Source organism: Empidonax traillii, unplaced genomic scaffold (assembly GCF_003031625.1).
Source record: "Empidonax traillii isolate 1590-97213 ecotype Southwest subspecies unplaced genomic scaffold, ASM303162v1 scaffold161:size1573837, whole genome shotgun sequence".
NCBI lineage: Eukaryota > Metazoa > Chordata > Aves > Passeriformes > Tyrannidae > Empidonax > Empidonax traillii.
The window spans coordinates 760,007-782,220 of NW_020955354.1; the positions used below are offsets into that span (position 1 = coordinate 760,007).

The window sequence follows — 22,214 nt, forward strand, 5'->3', positions numbered from 1 at the left end:
CTGCAATGCAGCTGCTGCACAACAGCCTGCTTCCAGTCCCACCAGACTCGTTCAGGTTTTCCAGCCAGGCAGCTCCATGCAAAACAGGACTTGTCATTCAGTTCTCTTTGTTCTTCATACATTTTTTGCTGGGGGTTATATTTTGCATTTTGTTATTGATCGTCAGCTTCTATAATGTGATAATGTTATAATCTGGCATTCATTCTCTGATTCAAAGGAGGAGTATGTAAAGTTCTTATTAGCAGCCCCATAAGTTCTGTTCATATTGATGTCCCTAAAAAACATATTTCAACACTTGCAGGTCTGCATATATTATTCTGTAAAATACCAGAGTCGTGTTGTTTAGAGGTTCAGTAGTGATACAATTGCTGGTCTACAGACACCCAGTCCACTCCTTTGAACTTGCTCTCAGTCCATTGCTTTTGGTTAAATTGGTTTTCTTCACACATTCATAATATTATTTTAGTACCTATTTTAAACACTGTGAGGTTTTTTCTGTAATCCATATGCTCTTTAAAATGCAAGTGTGTAAGTGCTCTTTATCAGAGCTTTATTGGAAGGTGGTTGTTGTGAATCCTGTTCTTGCATCCCTGTTCATAAGCCATGGATTAACTGATACTCATGCATGTGCTTTGGCTACCTGTGAACAACCTCAGGCCTACAACTGGTCATGTCATGACAGCGCTGCAGGGTCCTGATGAGTGGTGGGTATTTCAGCTCTGCCTCAGACTCTTGGAAATGAAATTACAGGACTGCTGGACCACATGGCTACTGCAGAGACAACACATGACCACCTTCCTTACAGCATGGAAGCTTTATCAGCAGCTAAAATGGCCCTTTTCAGAACTAATGAATAAGCGTTGTGTAAATGTCTTACTCTGCTTATTGTTTTCTTTCCAATTTTCTTACTTGTTAACTTGCAAAGAACAGAAGCTTCTGTATCATCACCAACCCCCTGATGTGAACTAGTTTTTAATTCCTTTAGGAACTACAGCACCCAGATAGCAGCAAGGTGATAGAATTCGAGAATGACAGTGTCTGTAAACAGTGTAATGTTCCCCGAATATTTACAGAACTAAGCCCTACAAATTGTAGATTTGTTTGCTTTCCCCTCCTAAAATTAGGGTGGGAAAATCTGTGGTGCCTGTTAGCCAGGCACTCATCCTCAATGGCTGATGCTGAGGCAGAACCACTGATTTGCTCACAAAGGAGATATTGGTCAATTGTTTTGTAGAATGTGAAGGGAAAAACTGTCATTCTGATCACCTTCTCTGTGTAACAGAGAGCACAGAACTACACTAATTTATTCCTGTCTCAAAGCCATATCTTTGAATATAACTTTAGTGTAGCACTGCAAAGGAGCTGTGTTGCAGCAATGCATCTCTTAGTTTCCCTAGAACTTTCTGCCACCTCCACCTGGCCATGGATGAGATCTTCTTATGCAGAATCTTTTTGCACTTTCTGAAGTGATACAATCAAGGGAGCTATCAAAAGAGCTATCAAGGGATAAAGAACTACTCTCCAACTTGGAAGCTTTTACTTATAAGCATTCGATTTTTTTATTAAAAGATGTTTGACTTCCTGGAACAAGCATGAACAGAAACAACTGGTTTGAGCCCATATACAGTGAAAAGAATTTTTTCTAGGAATATCGGTGTAATAAATAATGGAAGGCCAAAACTAAACTGAGATGAGTGGATGACAGAGGGAAAAAACAGCCTCCTACAGACGTGACTTACAGAGTTTTGGACACAGTTTTTTGTTTATACTATATGAGTATTATTCATAGAAGTAATTTGGCTAAAAGGTAGGAGAAAGGCATTTTGACTTGCTTTTTGCTCCCCTTCTCTTAACAATAGCTATCTGTCTCATGGGTGTCTTGTGACATTTGCAGGGTGATACTCAGTTGCAGCAAAATGAGCGTTTCAACATGTACGAGAAAACAGGCATCCAGTTCCTGGAAATCCAAAATGCTCAGCTTGCTGATTCAGGAATTTACACGTGCACAGTGGTAAACAGCGCTGGGAAGGCATCTGTGTCTGCAGAGCTCACCGTGCAAGGTACAGCAAAGAGCTGGCAGGAGAGAGAAAAGTGAACCACAGACCTTCCTTTAAAATATTTCTGGTTGTGTTCTCAGCATATCCACAAGAATCCTTCACTTTTTCCCATGTCTCCCTCTTTCTCTCTTCCTTAAATGATACTGTGATAGCCTGGAATGTGCTGCAGCTGTAAACGTTGTGTGGGTTCACTGGAAAAAAAGGCTATTGAAGTGCTTTGGACTTTTATATGTTTTGAACATAGATTTTAATTTCAGCAAATGGAAGCTTTTCACTTGTCATTGTAATCAGTAATTAATTTTGTACTGCTTGAATACTAGCACCAGATTCACATTTACACCAACTCCCTTTTGGGAAAAAAAATTTCTCTCTATTTGCAGAACTAGGGAAGTAAAGGATCATAAATCTAAACCGTAAAGAACAGCTTAATGAGACTAAAATTTAGGCTCCTCAGGTCCCAACCCCACCTATTTCACTGCTTGTAAAGGAAACAAATGTCTTTGCAGAAATAGTTTAGGATGTTCTATTCTATATATGCATTGTCATATACAGTTCATTTTGTAATTTGATACTTCTTAGGGTGCCCTTTGCAATAGCCTCAAAATACAGCCTTCAGCAACCACACTAAAGAGAATTTCTTCAGTCTGTGGGTAAGCAGTGACTGGACCCAATTAAATAATCCAATCAACAGCTGCTGGCTTCAGCTGCAGTCATGAGATCAGTGGGGTAATTTTTTGTTGCAAGATTTATAGGTTCACATCAACGCTGACACTCTGTAAGGTATCAATAATATGAATAACAAGGGGATTTGCATTTGGGATGCTCAGAACCACAACTAACCTTTACACAACCTAAAGCTGTACTTTTTATCTGTAGGTTCCAATCTGATGAAGGCATTGTAGAAGAAGCTGCTGCAGTTTGCTTTTATAGAAAAGGCTGGGTTTTTTCAATAGGTCTCTTTTTCCAAACATGAAACCCTATCCTTAATTGCTCCCCCTGAAGTGGTGAGCTTTCTGTTCTGGGATGGGTACATCTGCCTTGAGAGATGATGCGGAACTGGGGTCACAAAGTCACTTGTGGTGTATGTTTGCTTCAGATTCTGACCACATCTCTCAATAATGTGGGCATTCTTTCTTGGATTAGTACAGGTCATTAAAAAGGGCACTCTTTTGCAACGTCCTTGACTAATTGGATGATTCCACTTACCTAACCACAATATATAATACCTAATTCTTTCATTAGCAATTAAATCAGGTAGTCAGGGTTGCTGCAAGATGCTAACAAACATCCAAGAAGCTCAGATTTACTACATTTTCTTTCAAATCCACGCAGTCTCACATAGAGATATTTTTGCTGCAATAGCTACATTTTTTTCCCAAGTTCCCAGAGAGAAAGGTAAAGGGGGAGGAGGAAAATAGTTTTTTTAATGACAGGGTTGCACGTTATTGTCTTGCTTGCAACCAGTAGTTATTCAGCTTCCTCTTCTACATTTATCCAGTCTCTTTTCAAGCTTTATTTTTTATATATCTGCTACTGTTTATTGACAGGTTTATTGAAGTGAGGTCAATGGGTTACTTCCCTTTCCCACTGCAACTTTTGTTTGGGCATAAATAGATTCTTTTGGTCACTTTGAATGATATGGCAAGTCCAAGCATTTAGATGTGGATTTTTGCTTGCAGAAATCAGGGTAGATCAGGGTATCATCCATCATATGATTTTGTCTTTTCCGAGGCAGAGACTTTGAAAGCATTTTTATGCAGTGCTTATTGTTGACCTGAAAAATTCATTATTTTGCAAATTAATTATTACATGTATTTCTACTTTAGTTTGTAGTCTCACAGCTGACAACAGCATAGGTGCAACTTTGATCTGACCAGGAGAAAATAAGTTTCATCCTGAGGTGTCGATTAGGGGGAAATGGAAAGATGTGGTTGATATTTGACCTGGAATGGTATTTCTCTCCTCACAACTATTTATTATCTCATGCTGCCCCCAAGAGAAACAAATACTGTCAAGGTTTGGGTAAACGCCTGGAGGATTACATACTGAGGGACTGACTGTGAGCAAATGTGTGCTCAGTTTTGTCAGTGCAGCTGATGAGGCACCTTGGCGAATCAGTGTAGCTCAGCCACACTCCCAGATTTCCTGGTGGTGTTGCAAAGTGAAGAAATGCGAGGCATTAGTTTTTGTGTTATTCAAGGTGAACACGATAATACTTGCTATGCAGCAAATGAGTTGGTGAATGTTCACAGCTGGGCCCATGTTTTGGGAGGATTTACTACTGTTAGTTTGGTTTTGTGTTTTAGCCAGAGGACAGCTGCAGTTTGGCTGTGAGCGTGCTCAGGTGTAGAACTGATTGAGGGTTTGTCTTCCTCCACTTCTACAAACTCTGCAGAGTTATTGTAAGATTTGATGAGCTGCCTCCCAGCTGGAATCTCTTCCTTACTTCTCTCTCCCAGCACAGAGCTTTTGAGGCTCACAGAACCTTCAGCTCTCAAGGGACTTAAGATCATGACCCAAAAATGTCTCAAAATGGACCAAGACCTCTTTGTGTTTCAGCTGAGCAGCTCAGCTTGCTGTTGTCCAAATCAGTTGCAGTGTGGTGATAGTCAATCATGACTTCACTGGATTGAAAATTAAGGTTCTTGAGTATATTCTTTGCTTAAAATCTTTCCAATGTATGGAATTATGTACAGTATTACATGTATAAGTTACCTCTTTCTTCTTTTCTATTTGAGGTCCAGATAAGAGTGACACATACGCTCAGCCACCAAGGTATGTTTTTACTGCAGTACTTTCTCAGAATATTTAATTGCAGTGCATTAATTTTGACATTTATTGCATGAGCTTCCCTCACAAAGTGATAAATGCTTTTGGATCAGACTGTATTTGGAAGTTAGGAAATGTTTACTTGGAATGAGGTTCTCTTTTACTGCCAAATTCAGCTGTCCTGGTAGACTCCTATGAAACAGTTGGTGGAACTGGTGGCAACATTATGAAGCACAGAGTTGTGGTCTGGTCCAGGAAAGCAGAATTCAGATGGTTTTATGCTCACTGCTCCCATCTAGTCAAATAGTTATATAATCTGGAAAAAAAACCCAAGCCTATGAGGAGAAATTATATGCTGTACCAGAGGGTCGAATTTCCCTTTTGAAGTCAAAAACCTGAGTGAATCTTGTCAGTGCTGAGCTGGCTGCTCTTTGCTGTCATAAGCAAAATGTGGTATGGCCACGGTCTGTGCTGTTGTCCAAAAATACATACAAAAGTGTGGGTAAAGTAGAAAGAAAAAAATAGTATTTTAGGGATTTATCAAGATTTTTAAAGTTAAATTACTATATTAATTTTTTAATTTTTTTTACTTTTCTTCATAAATAGAAAATGCAGAAATGAAATGCTCCAAGCTGTCTGTGTAGGACACTTTCACAAAGGCCAGTTGCTTTACAGTCTTCAGGATGTTAAATCTGTCCTTACATGCCCTGAATGAGATTTTAAAATGACATATTCATGTTGTCCCAACTCCATGGCTGCTGCAAGGTGCTGAAAAGGAACTGAAAGTGCTGTGCTACCCTGTTTTTCAGATCTGTGTGATTTTTAGGAACATACCTGAAAGTAAGTTTAGTGTAAATGAAACTGTGCAGTTCTAAAGCCAGAACTCCTCACGTACTGCATTCTCCAGAGCAGTTCTGCATCCTCCATGATTTATTCACATACAAAATTAAAGGAGATATTTTGTAAAATGTAAAGATCTTACAATTGTAAATGCAAATCTCTAGTACATTTAACTCTGGCTGAAGAAAGTGCCACAATAAATATTCCGAGTCTCCCTAAAAGAATAAGTCAATGGCACTAAGTACAGCAAGCCAGAGCTGTGCTAGAAATTGCTTCCCTTATTTCAAAGGGAAATGTTCCAATTCTGCCTTGGAATAATACTTTGGAAATCTGAGACACAGACACAGTGCCCTACAGGTAATAGCTTAGTGGTCAGGGCAATCGACTTCAGTGAAGGAAGCTTAGATTAAAGACCCCAATTAGTCATCTAATGTTGTGTCCCCAAAGTACTGAGAAGATCCATCACAGTTCTGAGAAACTCTGCCTAATAAATACGTAGCTGACATTGCTATGTCCAGCCAATTTTTTTCTTTTTTTTTTTTTAATTTTCCAAAACCCCCTCTCCCTTCTCTAGGCTCTGGTCAAGTTTCCTACCAATCCTGTTTTAAAATCACCTAAATTACAAGACACCATAGTCAGAAATAGTAAATTTGCTGCACAATTTACATTTTCTTTTCCCTTGAGGGAACTATTTAATGTGGTATTTCATCTATAATTATACCTGACCTCAATTTAAGAAAGCACGAAGTAGTGTTACATCATGGTTGTTCAGGGTCTTGTGTAATTGCTCCCCATCTAAAGCAGTGTGTGAAAGGTTAGTGTCTGACTCACAAAACATGTTGGAACTTGAGCAGTGGATCTGTATCCAGAAATTCCTCAGCTGACACAATGTCTGAGCCCTGATTGCATTTTATGAAGCTTTTCACTCCACTTCTTTTATCCATGTCCATCTGTGTGAAAGAATCTAAAGGACAATCATTTCATCTTCTTGCTAAGGGCTTATACACTTATATAATCGCTGATAATAACTAGTCTTTACACAATGTCATATATCTGTAAACTTCTCATTTTCCTTCAGCGTGCCATCAAAACCAGCCACCCTTGCTGTTAAAACTGTCGAAAACTCAGAATTCAAACAGTCAACCAGCAATGGGATCGCTAAAGAGCTGAAATCCAGCAGCACAGAGCTCATGGTTGATACCAAAGACAGGGTGTCAGCAAAGAAAGAGTCCTTTTACTTCACCAGAGAAGCCAAAGAGAGTAAGCAGGGACAGCACGAAGAAGCCAATGCAGTGTCTCCTCAAGAACACAAAGAAGCAAAAAAGGGACCTCCGGTCTTGCAGAAAACTTCAAGCACCATCACACTACAAGCTGTCAAACTGCACCCAGAACCAAAGGCAGAACCCCAGGCCACTTCCATCAGACAGGGTGAAGACAGGAAAAGGGCTGTGCAGCTCCTGATGTCAGCTCAACAAACTCCTCCTCTGACAAGGCAAGCCAGTCCAAGGAGTAGAGAAGCAGAAAACAGGTCTGGAGCCCAGAAGACTCAAATGGAGGAGAAGAGGGAGGCTCTGGGAATTCTCCCTCGGTTTGAGAGCCATCCACAGAGCCTGGAAGCATCAGAAGGCCAGGAGATTAAATTCAAGAGCAAAGGTAAAGGGATGAAAATTATCAGAGCCCCTGGGTTTAGTCATGTTGCCCTTCTGTGTGTGGAAATGGGGAAGCAATTCCTCTTTCTTAGCAAGTTCTCCTCCTAAAGCCTGTTGGAAAGAAATGCAAAATCCAATGCTATTTCCGCAATACTTGTCTTAATGAAAGACATCCCATACCACAGTGTCCATCTCCTCTCTCATCTGGGGTTTCCCCAGATACAACCATTGCTGCTCTTTCTAGGAGGCAGTTTTAGGCCCTCTCATATGAAGGTACAAGACAGAAAATGGATGGTACACTTTCCAGAGCTGTAATTAGTTATATTGCCCTTGAGCCAAAAAAATTATCAGATAAGGAAATACAATCAGTCACTGCATTTCCCTTGTGGCATCTAATTTTACATCTCATATTTGGTCAACCTGATGTGAGTGCTTCCAAACAGCTGAAATGATAAAGTCAGAATTAAAAGGGAGATTTAGAGTTTGCTCCAGAAAATTTGACCAGGTTTTAACCTCTCAGAAGAGTAACAAGAGCTGCATTTTGCTGAATATGGGGAGTAGAGTTGGAACACATCTCTTTTTTTTCTTCTTCATTCCAATTTTAGTAGAAAATAATTTGGAAGCATTTTTCTGCTATTTTTTTTAAGTTATATTCGCACTTTAAAGTGTTCCCACAAGTGAGAGAGAAATTGGATTTTATGTATCTGGAGGGGAAAAAAACCCACTAAAACAACCATGGTAATTTATTTCATTTTCTGATAGTTCTTACCCCGTGAGTATAGAATACAATTTATATCAGAAGCTCAGAGAGTAAGGAGAGGAAGATCATGGCAACTTTTGAACAGTTTATTTTTCAGGTACATTAGTACTAAAAATGTGAATTGTTTTCTGTCAGAGCATCTCAAACACTTTGCAAGCTTTAACTAATCCGTGATTGTGTTAGGTAGCAAATGTAGTCCCTATTGTAGAGAAAGAAGGAGATCAGTGAGTTTTTATTGAAGCCAGTGAATGCCTTTTCATTTGGCTTTGGACCCAAAGCACAAGATAATAATTATGTGCAAGGGCAAGGTGTCTGCAGGGAGTTACAGTGGAACATCCCTAATGGACTTTAATGAGGAATCCAAGAAACTCTCCTGTGAATCCTCTCTACAAACAGTGATCAGGGTTGTTTTCACAGGCTCTCCTGCCTGCTCATGCAGGACCACCTAAAGCAGGTGTTCCAGGACTATATCCAAGGTAACTTTTGAGTATCTCTGGGGCAGAAAACTCCACAACCTCTCTGGGTAACCTATGCCAGTGCTTAGTAACTCTTGCAGTAAATATGTGTTTATGTTCACACAAAACCTTCTGTGTTTCAGTTTGTTCTTGTTGCCTCTGGTGCTGTCACTGGACACCACTGAAAATTGCCTGGCTACCTTTTCTTTACACTCTCCCTTCAGATATTCATATACATTAATGAGATTCCCCTTGAGCTTTGTCTTCTCCATGCCAAGAAGTCCTAGACTAAATAACCTCAGCAGTCGTATTATGGATTGCAGAGTGCTGGTAGATGCTCAGAGAAACCAATTTAGTAAGGTAGGAAGGAATGGGAAGCAGTTTCTCTCTTTCTCCTCTGATATCTCATCACACCCATTTTGTCTGTGACTTTTAGAAGAACAGTTTTCACCTAGCTCTTTCTCAGATAAAATAACAAATAGTTGTTATTTTAAAAGATGGAATGGCCAAGAGATTTTAGAAGATCAGGGACATCAAACTGTCTTTTTTACAATAGTTCTGTGTATTGTCCATTAAGGTTTCTATAATTATGTATGTGTAAGTTGTACCTAATTTACACTGAAGTAAATAATGGAATTACACTAAGGGGAATACCTGTTCATAAAAATCCAAATGCCTGATTGTCTAGTTTCAGGGAAACCAAAACCAGATGTGCAGTGGTTCAAAGAAGGTCGACCAATTAAAGCTGGAGAAGATGTTCAAATATATGAAGAAGATGGGATTCATTGCCTGTGGCTGAAGAAAGCCTGTCTGAGGGACAGTGGATCCTACAGCTGTACAGCTGTCAACCCCAAAGGCCAGACTTCCACCAGCTGGTTGTTAACTGTCAGGAGTAAGTAGCTCTCATGAGCCCATCTGCACTTTGAAAACTGTGGCTGGGCTTTTTTAGGCTGTCAGAGGGTGGTGACCACATAATTTTTATTTGACTTCTCAACGCAGGTTGATTCAGATTCCTACCTCTGTGAGTAATGTGGTGTGGGACAGCTGGCAAGCCGCTCTTTGCATCAGTTTCGCTTCTGACTTATCATTTTTTGTTGTTTGTATAGCTAAAACCATCTTAATGATTGTTTTGTACCAAGGGAGGCCTTTTCTTTACTCAGGTTTTCTATTAATGCTTGTATTTAATTCAGGTTGTCAAAGATTTTGTTGTTCTGCATTTAGTTCTTTTGAAGTTGCTTAGCATTTCTATAGAACACTGAAATTTTGAAATGTTTTCCAAGCACAGAACGATCCTGTGCAGTAAAGCTAATAAGAAGAAAAGGGAAGGAATGAGAATTGCATTTTGCTAAATTCAAGCACGCATCCCAGTGACAAATTATTTTCAGCTTGAAGGCACTGTCTTACTAGTCTGGTTGAAAAATTTGTTGGCCTCTAGCAATTCCTGTCCTCAGTTCTAATGTTTACACCTGGTTTTAGGTTTTTCCGGGGCCTATGATCATGTTTATGCAGCGTTTTGCTGTGCCTAAAGTTAAACTAGAATACCCAAATATTCTCTTTCTGTCCCATGACGGACATATAAACTGCATCCTTAAGTCTCCCTGTTTCTCACTGCCAGCCAGGGGAGATTTGGGAGAGGGACTGGGAGAAGACAGACAAGAGGAGAGAAGAATTATCTTTCCTGTTCTTTGTGCTGAGCTCTCTGGCAATATGCTGCATACACTTCTAGTGGTCGGCTGCAAATGGTGGATTCTGGCATAAAAAAACACCATCTAAGATAGAGCTTGAGGGCTGCCAATGCCTGCTTTGTGGACAATAGAAAAACCCCTTCTTTATACCAGTCCACTGCTCAAAACGATTTCTCTGCCTCAATAAAACGTTTCACTGTGGTTAGCCCAGCCATGTCACCTGAGCACACCTAGAAAAGGTCGCTAAGTGGTAAAGCTGAATTCTTCAATTTGGCTTAAAGGAACTGTTTTCATTTTGGTTTTAAAGGGCCTAAAGTTGAAGAGGCTGCTCCGTGCTTTTCCAGTGTCTTGAAAGGCTGCACTGTGAGTGAAGGGCAGGACTTTGTGCTGCAGTGCTGTGTGGGAGGGGTCCCTGTGCCCCACATCACCTGGCTTCTCAATGGTAAGGAATCCCCTGCTCTGCAACACCTGACACCCACAGGCTCTGAAGACCGCACAAAGCGCTCTAAATCACCCTAATACAACACCCTGGGGCACCTGAAGAAAATTTACGGGCTTTTATTTTAAGGGTGGCAGGAGGGGGTTCTGCGTTGCCGCAGTTCCGCGGTGTGTCCAGCAGGGGGCGCTGGTGACCAGGCTGTGCCAGGTGGGTTTTACCTGGGCCGTGTCAGACAGCCCCTCACTGTGTGTGACACTTCTGTGCTGCTGCTGGCGACAGGGCTGTGCCCAGGTGAGTGTCCCGGGCCGTGTCAGACAGCCCCTCACTGTGTGTGACACTTCTGTGCTGCCCTCATGCCTTTGGCACAAGCTTCTCCTCCGAGCATAAACAGGTTGGCATTGTGATCCTGCAGGGGTAATAACTGCTAAATAACATCTCTCTCTTTGTGGTAGGAAGGAAACCAATGCCTGATAACAGCCTTCCATCAGCTGGGCAGGTTATAAAGGGTATCAGCAGTTAACAGTCCCAAGATCTTGAAACCACGGCTCTTCTGGTTGCTTCTCTGCTCGAAATATGCTCCTTGAGATTCTAATGTTTGCCTAAAGCTGACTAAAAAAAGGAAATTGAAAAGTACAATATTTTTTACTTTTATCAGACTGTGTAATCACTTACCCTGCCCTCATTACACAATTGAACAATCAAGTTTTCTTAACTTTCCTCTCAATAGCAGAGCTAGGCCCAAACATCAGTGTTTTGCTTAGATTCCAAATGATTTCAGAGGTCCAGGCCCTACACGCTTTGGCTAAGGGCTCTTTCCATTTAAAGCCACATCTATTAAACACTAGACAAATTTATGCAGCTTAACCCTTGATCACCTCTTTTACTCCTGAAGTGCAATTGAGGTTTTTGCAGGTTTTTCTCAGGCTATCTATTTGTGTGTGTGATTATAAATAAAGAATAGCATACCTTGCCATAAAGATGTTTCTTCCAGGATTATTTTAAAATTAATTATTTGCACGTGATCTCTGTTTTTCTTTAGTCATTCAGAGTAAGTGGGATAACTGGAAAAGGTGGCAGGGCAAATGAGCCATGACCTTGAGGTTGGTATGTTCCCACAGCGTGGTCTGTTCACCTTCCTAATAACCCCATGTCTAGAATAGAAAGGCCAATGCTTTATTTACAACACGAAACATGTGAGTAAAGGTTCTGACTCTCTCCCACTGGACAAAATTTGTTTCCCTGTCTGAAGGTTGCTCTCAAGTTCCTCCTTTGCAGATGCGAGTAGAATCATTGCTGGGCTCTGCAAGAATTGTCTTGCAGCTCAGGGTCAGTCATTTCATCTTTATAAAAGAGTGCCCTTGGTCATAAAGTGTTTCCTCAGTCATTGAATGATATACTTAGTTATCTTCACATTCAGAGCATCTTCCTGTCTCAGATGACTGACTGGGGGTTGATTTTCAAATGACTTACAGTTCATCAGGCATAGAAACAGAGTCTCCGTTTCTGAAACCATGTTCTGCTGTGCTAACTAGGAGACTGTTGTTTCCTGGAAAATACAGCTCAGAGATAAATAAGCAGCCTGTTTCTGTGATGCACTGCGCCCCTCTGCCTTTTTTAAGGATGTTTGTTCTACACTGACCTTTCTTCTCACTGATCTAATGTAAGTCTGCCACTGTTCAGGTATGACCATGTTTATATTGCATCCAAGCTTCTAACTGCAGGTAGATCGATATGACCAGGAGGCAAATGCAGGTGGATTTTTTTTGTAGTTAGTTGGATTTCAAACCATCAGGGTTCTCTAAAAATTCAGTGTGTTAGCTGTGCTCTCTTAAAGCAAAAGGCAGTGATGAGTCTGAGTAACAGGAGCACAAGAAACTATCATAATAATAAAAATCAGGGACATCATATATTATTCTAAAGACACAAGCACATGACTTTGATTCCAGGCTCCTAAAACGTATCACTATAGTTTAATGCTTTTCTGTCTTGCATCTGATTGTGAGACATAACTGTTTATATACCATTTTGATACAAACTTGAATTGATTATAAACAGTTGTTTATTGTTGATAATTCCATGTACACTCCTAGGATCATTATTTTACTTAAGGATCAAATTGGCTATTTGGATATCCATTTGAATGCAAACATTTCCTTCCTGTCTACCAGCTAGCTGGACACTACAAATTTCTTATATTTATATCCATGATCAAATGAAGAAGAAAGTTGTGTGTCTGGTCCTGAAATATTACTCCAAGCAGACATAACAGTGGTTTTTTGGTGGAGTCTTTCATCAACTGACCATATGAAGAAAATAGTATATTCACAGTATATAATTTGAGGCAGGCAGACAAATTTTGTTTTAAAAAAAGGTGTGTTAGCATCTGCTGTCCATATTTGGAATATAAAGGTTTTTATATTCACAGCTGATTGGCTGTGACAGGGGAAAAAGCAATCTGCTGAGAGCAATCACACTGCTGTTCAAGACACAGCACTTGTGCAGAACTCCATAGAAATAAAAATCATATGGGACAGGACGGTAAAGTTCACTAGAAAATATCGAATGCAGATTATCTCCCAAGCATGACAGCGATCACAAGCCAGAGTTCATTTTTGAGCAGGATTGTGAGGAAGGGATGTACATCTCAGTGAAATAATGAATGCAAAGGCCAAGTCATCAAATCAGAAGAAACCCAAACAGAAGGCTGCTTTGAGAAACAAATAGGGGAAAAAAAAAAAAAAAGAAGTACAAAAGCAGACCAGTCTCCCTTCCGGGCTGGCCATCCCTTGATGCTGAACAGCCTGCATGGTGTCCACTCTGCCTTCCTGCAACCTCCAAGGAATCCAAACCACCAGAGAACAAAAAACCTTGCAGTAACTTTTTGTACAAGTCGAAGTACTACTTTAGATACTACTTTAGATACCAATAATTTTTACCAGCTGTGACTACATGTGAGTTCAAAACATTTTCCAAGCATTATGCAGAGTGACCTCTCTTTCCGGTCAACCAAGGCAAAAAGTAGATGGTGTGTGCTCTGCATTGTCTGTAATTACATCTCAGCATCTGTCAGGATGAATACTTTTTTCATATTCATAGAGAATGCACAAGTAACAGTACCTGACTGAACTACCAAGCTCATTAGAGCTCTTACTCTTCTCTGCAACTCTATCATTTAAGTTTTCTCCAACTTTTTCAAGATGGTTCTTTTGTCCCATTGCTCTCACTCTATCTTGATTTTAAGTTTCTTTCTGAATTTTCGCCGATTTACTGGCAAATTCCCTGAAAGTAAACTTCTTGTGTTTTAGTTCTGGCCTCACCAAAGCCTTATAAATAACTTTTTGCATGTGCTCTCTTGACAATACTTCAGCATGTCACTCCAACTTACTTTGTCTTCTTTAAGTACTTTACAGGTAACTTTTTTTTCAATTGCAGGAATAAGGAGTGTATTACTATTTTAAGTATCTTTCTATTCGTATTGCTTTCTGAGGGTTTTTTTTTTTCTCTCAGACTTGAATTGAACTTCTTCTTGCTGAATTTAAAAACAGTATGACCATGACTTTAGCATAACAATTCTCTGAGTAGTGTTTGGTTTTAGGATAGCTTTGTGATTTGCCCAGAAACCTTTTAATAAATGGGCCAGGGGAAAATTTCCTTTCTTCAGGCATAACATGCCAGTAGAAAGGTATTTTTTGTTATTGTTCCTGCTGCCAAGCTGTCGTGGAGATTTGACTGTTCTGCCTCTGGAGAAGGGAACATTTCACTACTGGGAGATTTGTTTTTGTTACAGCAAAATATAAGTCCTATGGATGTAACTTAGAATCTTGCTGCAGGTTATTCCTAAGGGCTTATACGCTTGTATTTCTTTTCTGGGGTCTAATGAAAAGGCTGTTCTGTAGTGAATTCACTATCTTGTGAATACTGCTGAAAAATAACCGCAGTGTTGTTGAGAGCTGGAGTGAAAAAGAGCCCTGACAAAATCTTAGGACATGGTGAAGGAGTCCACATTTTATTTTTCCACACAGAACACTTACCCTATTCATTTGCTTACTTACAACAGAAATAAAAAGGCATTTTTCCATTTTTGATGGTGCAACTTTTATCTCCAGTGCATTTCTGTTGTGGCATCACTGCATCATTTGCCCCTACCGAGAGTTTCAATGTCAGAATCCCAGACAGGGTGGATATTCTATAATTGGACCAGGAAGGCAGCCCAGTGCCCCCTGTCCTCTTACAGAAAGCTTTGTGTGCTTGGGCTTTAGCTCTACACCTAAATATTTGAGTGCAGTGCTATTCCCACATGCAGAATCTACGTGGCTCAAAATAATTGTTACAACAGTCTGTGTGTAAACTGAGTGAAAAGGAGCTCAAGGGAACCAGTAATAGGAATACGTGACCTGTGGCAAAGGTGGAGAGAGTTTATTCTAAAATTGGAGTTTTCTGGGTAGCTGATTGAATATTCACCACCATTTTTAATGCAATAGAAAATTTGCTAACTTAACAAACAGATGGCTCATAAGTAAAGGAACAAGATCATCTAGCACAATTTATAATATATGCAAGTATTGGATGATGCTGATTTTGGCACACGTTTGTATTTCAGAATGAAACTTTTTGTGCAGATAGATAGTGCACAGACAATGCCTGCCTTCTGAGTTTGCCAGTGTTGAAAATCAGAGATGAGAGAAAAATCTGTCACATCACTTACTTTATCCTCATAGTACAGAACTGCTTCTTAGTAACCCCAGAGCTTTGTGCTATTTTGAAATGATTTTGGCAATTAAATCAATATTGATCTTTCCTTTTGACCACCAATTCCCAGATGACAGATGTCTTTGATTCAGTCCTGCCCAATTTCTCTGCTGTTTCATCCTCCTCTCTTCGTCGATCCTAATTTCTTTTTCCAGCGTGATGTTTATGCACAGGTATCAGGCCCTCTTAAGCATTGCATACACTGGGAAAGCAACCAAAGATGAGCCAGCAGTGGAAACTATTTAATATTGGGGAAACAGATTGCAGAAGCATTTCAAAAAGCAAGGCTGAGATTGATGACAGTTCCTGAAACAATAGCAAGGCAACTTTAAACCATCTACACTAATATTTAAACATGTTCCAAAGCAATTTAAGGAACCAGTTTCTTAAAATGAACTTTTTTAATAGTCACATCACCACAGATCAGGCTGCACCTCTCTGTTTCTGCATAACACTGTAGTGCATATTGACTTCTGTAAATCAGCCAGACCTTGCTGTTTCTCTTGGAATGTCTTGCACTACAGAGTACCCTGTGGAGGACTTCAAGTGCTCTTCCATGCCCAACAGATCTTGCACATCTAGTTTTATCTGCATTTTACCTAGTTCCAGGCAAATTACAAGATGGAAATTATGCCTGAAGCAAACACACGAGACAGTTCCTCTCTTCCCCAGCTGAAAGAGAATCTATCCAAAATGCAAAGAGAAACCTTTCCCCTCTTGCTACTACTCAAGGTAGCACTCAGTGAATCTAATGGTGAGCTCTGTCTGACAACCATAAAGTAGTTTGTGCTTGGGATGCTGCTGGTTTTAGTCACTAGAGAGCAGTGGCTGTGCACCAGAGAGTGGGATTTGGCTCTGTACTATAATGTACTGGCTGGTGTTAGGCATCCAGATTTCACTCAAAACTAGATGTGCTTTTGAAACTTGTGGCTGATGTATTAAGTCAGTTCTCTTCCTTTCTGTCTGCAGATCAGCCAATTCAATATGCCCATTCCACTTTTGAAGATGGAGTTGCAAAATTGACTGTCCAAGATGCCCTACCAGAAGATGATGGCATTTATACCTGTCTGGCTGAAAACAACAAAGGACAGGCATCTTGCAGTGCTCAGGTCACAGTCAAAGGTGAATATGTCAGCCTACTGTAATTACTAAAATCATATAAACTAACATTTTTTAACAAAAATAATCTTGGATCCTTAACAGAGGTGATTGTAAGCGGATTCCATATTTTTTCTAAGCTCCTGTCAGCTGGGTACTTTTTCTCCCCCTTGGAGGTATGTGCAACTTAAGTGCTTAAGGACTGTGTAGTGTAAAATAATATGAATGTTTCAGAAACAGGTATTAATGCTCTGACCTTACCAAGGGCTTAGGGCACAGAGAGCAGCGAGGCTGTTCTGGGAGAGGTACCAGTGTAGGAAAGGCCTTTCACTGCTGAAGAAAAATAAGTGCAGGATCACCAGTATCACCCATCAGGCAGAGAGTGTTATGGTGAGCAGGCAGATGCTGCCCCTTTCTCTTGAATGGCAGAACACAGAGACCAGTCCCAGGGACTGCAGTTCTGATAGCAAATGCCATTATTCCTGTTCTGTTACCAGGATTGATCAGATATAATTCTGAACAGGCACATATCAGCTAACTGGGAGATGTAGAACTCTAAATAAGCAGCATTTTGGTAGTGAAAGTACCAGAAGCACATCGTAGGAAACAGTCAAGGTGATCTGTTGTCTCAGAAATCTGAGGCAGTGCTGAACTGACATAGTTGATTTGTCCACGAAAGCCATAATTCTGCACTAGGGTCTGAATGAACACAGTCTAAAAGATTGGAGTTCACAATGAAGAGATGACAGAATTCCATGGATAAATTCAACACTAAGGTAGTATTCATCAGTATTAGGGTCTTTATTCTTTCAGTCTCCCCTGGCATCAGTTTATGCAGGTGTTTTATTTTATTGGTTGGAGATGATCATTCCCCTCTCTCTTCAATCCCCCTCCCTCAGCCTCCCCCTTCCTCTGCAATCAAGTCTGTATTTGGTATTTGTCACCAGTAAATGATATTTTTCCAGATTTATAATAGTTGGTCACTGCCTGTCCAACAGGCTGTGAGGGACAGCTGCCAAGGGAGCTGTTCCTTTTGGCTATGACTAAATAATACCTGCCCTAAATTTGTACATGCAGTTTGATGGGAAATGTACCCTGATCCCTGGGATCTCAAGATTTGTCTTTGTTTGGCAGTGTTCTGGGGTGTTTGTCTGCAGCGCTTCAGTGCTATACCTGCCCCTATTCTATATGAATCCACATAAAAGCCTAAAATGAAAACAAATTCTGGTAGACCTGTGAGTTAACTTCTTGATTATTAGACTGCAAATGCAGTTGTCTCCTTCCTGCCCTCCCACCCCTTAAAAAAAAAGTACCAAGGAGGAAAACACTGATTTAAAATAAGCCTGAAACTAATCGGTTCTCAAAGCTCTCACTTAAAATTTCTCTGAAGCATTTCATCTGCATTAGCTAAAGGCCAGTCAAGAGGAGCTGTCTTTGCCATGGAACCTGCTGATCCCTCACTGGGACTCAGAAACCAAAAAGACAGCCCCTCTCTTACTGTGAACAACCATTGCTGAGTTATTTTCGGGTTGACACACAATGCTAACGTGGGAGCAGCAGTGACCTGGACTTTCCCTGGGCTTGTGTTCTCTGCTGGGCTATTTCAGGCTACGTAGTCACTGTTGCACTGTGTGGGATTCCTCCTGTTCTTAAGCTGGTCTGGGGCTAGAAAGCTGCCTTGCCACTGTTATGGGGAGTTAGTTCCTCTCTTCTGCATCCCATTCTATTTTCTGGGAGCTGTGGAATGGCAGGGTAGGAAGACCAAGAGCAGAATTAAGAACATGCATGATAGGCTGTAAACCCCCTTGTTCAACATTTCTACAGTTTTAGCTGTCCCCTCTGCTTTGTCCCTAAAACTCATGTCCCTGTTGGCATGAGGATTACAGGAACTTCCCCAAGACTCAGATCAATGTGGATTTGTCTGCCAAAAATAGTACCAAATTTAAAATCGTGCTCTCCAAATCTCCTATCTGTTCGTGTATTTTTTTTCCATCAGAACCTCTAGCAAAAGCTTATTGGCATTAGTTCTCTGAGTCTCTGAATGCTGCCACTAAGGCTTCTCTAAATGCTCAGCTGTTGCAAACAGATTACAGCAGAAAATCGTTGTACATGCAGAAAGGGAGAAAACTTCAAAAATCCTCTCCTGACCAGACACTGATTTTTTTAATAAAGTCTGTGAAATTGTTTCTGAATTGTAACCCATCTTTCTCCAGTTCAGTTTTGTCTCCAAGACGATTTAAGGATTTCAGGTTTCATGCAGTGCTCAGTGAGTTCATTCATTGTTAGAGAAATATTTTCCTTTTGTATGTGACAAGTAACTTTAATTTAATATGAGAAGGAATGAATATTCTTGGCGTATCATCAGTATCCAACCAGTGTCAGAATCCAGCTTTTCTTTAACTTGCTACTGTGGTCCTTGGACACATCTCTGAGTCCATCTGGGTCTACATTTCACTTCATATTGCCATTTTTGGCTTTTCTGTTGTGCTGTGAAGATCTCATGAAGGAACACTGTGCAGTGATCACTGGGGAATCTTTACCTGGAGTGAATAGTCTGCCTTAACAGTAAAACTCAATTTTATTTTTCTTAATTAAATTCAGCTCACAGATAACTCAGAATAAGTCAGCAGTAAGGATAGTCAGTGACAAACTGCTCAACTCATATCTGAATTATGCTATAGGATGGTGCTTAAACCTGCTGGTAGGTTGCAGGTGTTATCTAACCACATACTATGTTTTCTGATCAACTTCTATGTCTTCTTTGCCTTTTGGAACATCTGTTGCTTTGTTTTTTGTCAAAGGAAATTTCCTTTTGTGGGGTTAATGTAGAAAACAACATTTCAAAGGCCCTTTGCCCTATAAAGGGCTACTGCTCCAAGTCCTGTAAAATACAAAGGTGGGATTTTGTCCAGTAGTTTGCAGTGGGCCCTGGATAATTAGCTAGGCTTATTGTGGCATAGCATTCCTTCTAAGTCAGCAGTCTCAGATTCATTTATGGTTGTCTTTTGCTTGCTTATTATTAAGAAGGATAAATTCTGTCCAGCACTGAGCAGCCTCAGTATTATTCCTTGGTTTTGTATGACAAAACCTGAAGGTATTTAGCTGTTTGTAGGAGGCTTTTGGCACTGTGTCGAAAAAGTCCCACAGTTCATATGGATGGGGCATGAGAAATGCCATGGTCTTAAAAAACTCAAACTAATCAGTCTTCTGCTTATTTAAAGTGAGAAATTAGCATCAGATCACTTAAGTAAGATGACACTTCCTTAAGTAAGTGATCTAAAGGCTGAGTAAATTGGGGTAGGTCCATTAGGTAGTCTATGGAGAAACCAAGTTAATCAAGGTGAAGCTAATTTTGGCCTTGTAAAAGACTAAGTAGACTAAATTGAATCCTGACATCCGTCTTCTCTGTGTCAGTGATTTCTTGCAGCTGAAATACAGGGAGAGATGAACTACAGAGATTGAGCAGTACTTCTCTGAAAACCTGCCTAAGAAATGTCTTCACTGTGAGAATTTTTTCTAACTGAACCATGCACTGGGTGCACTGGGTAAATTGGTCTAATGCAGATTAATTGTGCAGGAAAACCTGAGAGGTGAGAAACATGGTCCAGGTTACTCAAACATTCAATTATAGACATTCCTGGTGCCATTTGCTAGTCTGAAAATGTTAGATTCTTTTTTTCCCTTTAAACTTCTACATGGTTTTTTATACACAGGAAAATCAAAATCTGGGAGACTTTGGGGCTAATGCACAAATTTTCTTTAAAGTTTTTAAACAACATGTTCATGACTGAATTGTTTCTGTTATTGTACGTGTAAGCTATTGTTTTTGAATTGGTGTTCACATCTCATGTTACAATTTTCATATTGTTCTATGTTATGAAAATAAGTATACAAGCCATTTTTAAAATTCACCAGGCATCCTATTTGAAAAACAAACAAACCACCTCCTTAAAAAGGAATGTGCAGGGTACATTCGGGTCACCTGAGACATATGGTGATTATATGCTGATGGAGATTGCAGATATTGAAGTTGAATTTAATATTAATCAGGTTTTTATCAGGGTAGCTGAATGTTTTAATCAGTTTTTTATGAACAGGAAACTGAGGTGAGGAGAAGTTAATTGACTTTGAATGTACCTGTGTAGTGAGTTGGTGGTGTTCATGCTTTGCTGAGCCTGAGACAATCAGAATATAAAGGCAAGACAGCTCCTGGTAATAACTGGTATAGTTGGAAGGTAAAGCCACTCCCAGGGATAGTGACTGTTCCTCAGGTCTGCCCCATGCCTGAGGTAAGCCTTGTGATATGTGGCTCTCTCTGCCAGTGAACAATCACTGACAAGGAGCTACAGGTCAGATCCACCTGTAGAAAAATGTGTCGAAGGGATGTTTAAGCATTTGGCATTCACAGCACTACCTGAGTGCACTACACAAGATTACAGACTGGAGGGACCGTGGGAACTGGGGTGGGACATACGATGGGCTCTGCTGTGCCAAACCAAATCAGTACTGCACATAGGCAGCTTCTCTTCTTTTGCAAACAGTCTCTCCATGTAAGAGGGGCAGTTAATTGCCTTCCCCAGCTTTCTCTAGGTATGGTATCAAGCTGGAGGGCTGACTCTCGGGAGAATGTCCTGTCTTGCAATTCTGCAGTAGATGACAAACAAAATATCTGACCCACTGCACGCTCCTTGAGGTTTATCCAGCATCGTCCCACCAGGCAGCAGCATCACTGATTGTTTTCAAGATACAGGACATGAAGTGTGGGCAGTGATGGCAGCAGGGCAGGCTGGCAGCCAGGTTATTTCTGTGGGCTCTAATGCTCTGCAGCCTCCCATTTTGCTGATGCTTGTCTTCTGCACACTGCTGCTTTTTTTTCTTTTTTTTTTTTTTTTTAATAGAGGCCTAATACTGCTGCTTTTGGTGAGCAAATGCTATTCAGCAGATACTGCTGTTCCTGCTTATTGGCTCTTGACCTCATTTCTCCTTCCCTGCCAGCAGTGCACTGTCCTGACTTCACATCTGTTCCCCTTTCTCCCCCACCACTTTCTGTTCATGGGTTTTTTTCTCAGTGCAGCCTCCCCAGCATGTGTCTATGTTGGGAAGCCTGTAGCCCTTACAATCCGATTACTGTAGTCATTCATTGATCACTGGACGAGCAGATTAGTCACCTGAAAGCCTGTCAGAGTCCCTGCTGGTAACCAGTTTATCAGAGCAGTGAAGGGAGATGCTTTCTGGACAACCAGTTTGTTTTGTTCCTGTCACTCGTCCATCAGGTGTGAATGGGACCATAAAATATAACCAGGTGGAAGAAAAGCTTTCAGGTAGGAGTCTTTTCCTCTGGTCATGAGAGATTCTGTCTTTAGGTCATAGGTTGTTTTTCTTTCTATCTCAGAATGACCTTTCTTAGACATTAATCTTTTAAAGGAGGTTATCACTGCAATAAGCAGCCTCTCTTTGAAGACTTAACTGAGAGGCTACAGCTCTGTTTCTCACATATTTGTGCCTAAGGTAAGCAAAGTATGATGGCTCACTTGCCTACAGTGATACTTGTGACGGCTTTTCAAAGCCACTGCTTATTTGAAAGCATTTTGCTCTATTTCAAGCATAACATAAATATAAAGGACTGTAGATGACTTTACAAAATACACAAGTCTAGGCTTATTAAATGTCTAAAAGGCATTCCAGACCAGCAGACTCGTGGAACCACTTCTCT

At 40.5% G+C, this 22,214-nt stretch overlaps 1 protein-coding gene across 5 annotated transcripts in view; it reads left to right on the forward strand.

Annotated features, from left to right (window-relative positions):
- Positions 1-22,214, forward strand: part of MYLK (myosin light chain kinase) — a 202,467-nt gene that overhangs the window by 86,078 nt on the left and 94,175 nt on the right. For 4 of the 5 annotated variants that reach the window (XM_027885106.1, XM_027885108.1, XM_027885110.1 and 1 more), the window contains 6 exons: positions 1,895-2,060; positions 4,796-4,832; positions 6,745-7,319; positions 9,219-9,422; positions 10,523-10,657; positions 16,373-16,525. In XM_027885106.1, coding sequence (XP_027740907.1) covers positions 1,895-2,060; positions 4,796-4,832; positions 6,745-7,319; positions 9,219-9,422; positions 10,523-10,657; positions 16,373-16,525 — 1,270 coding nt within the window. The remainder of the gene's footprint in view (positions 1-1,894; positions 2,061-4,795; positions 4,833-6,744; positions 7,320-9,218; positions 9,423-10,522; positions 10,658-16,372; positions 16,526-22,214) is intronic. The other variant, XM_027885107.1, reaches the window with a different exon arrangement.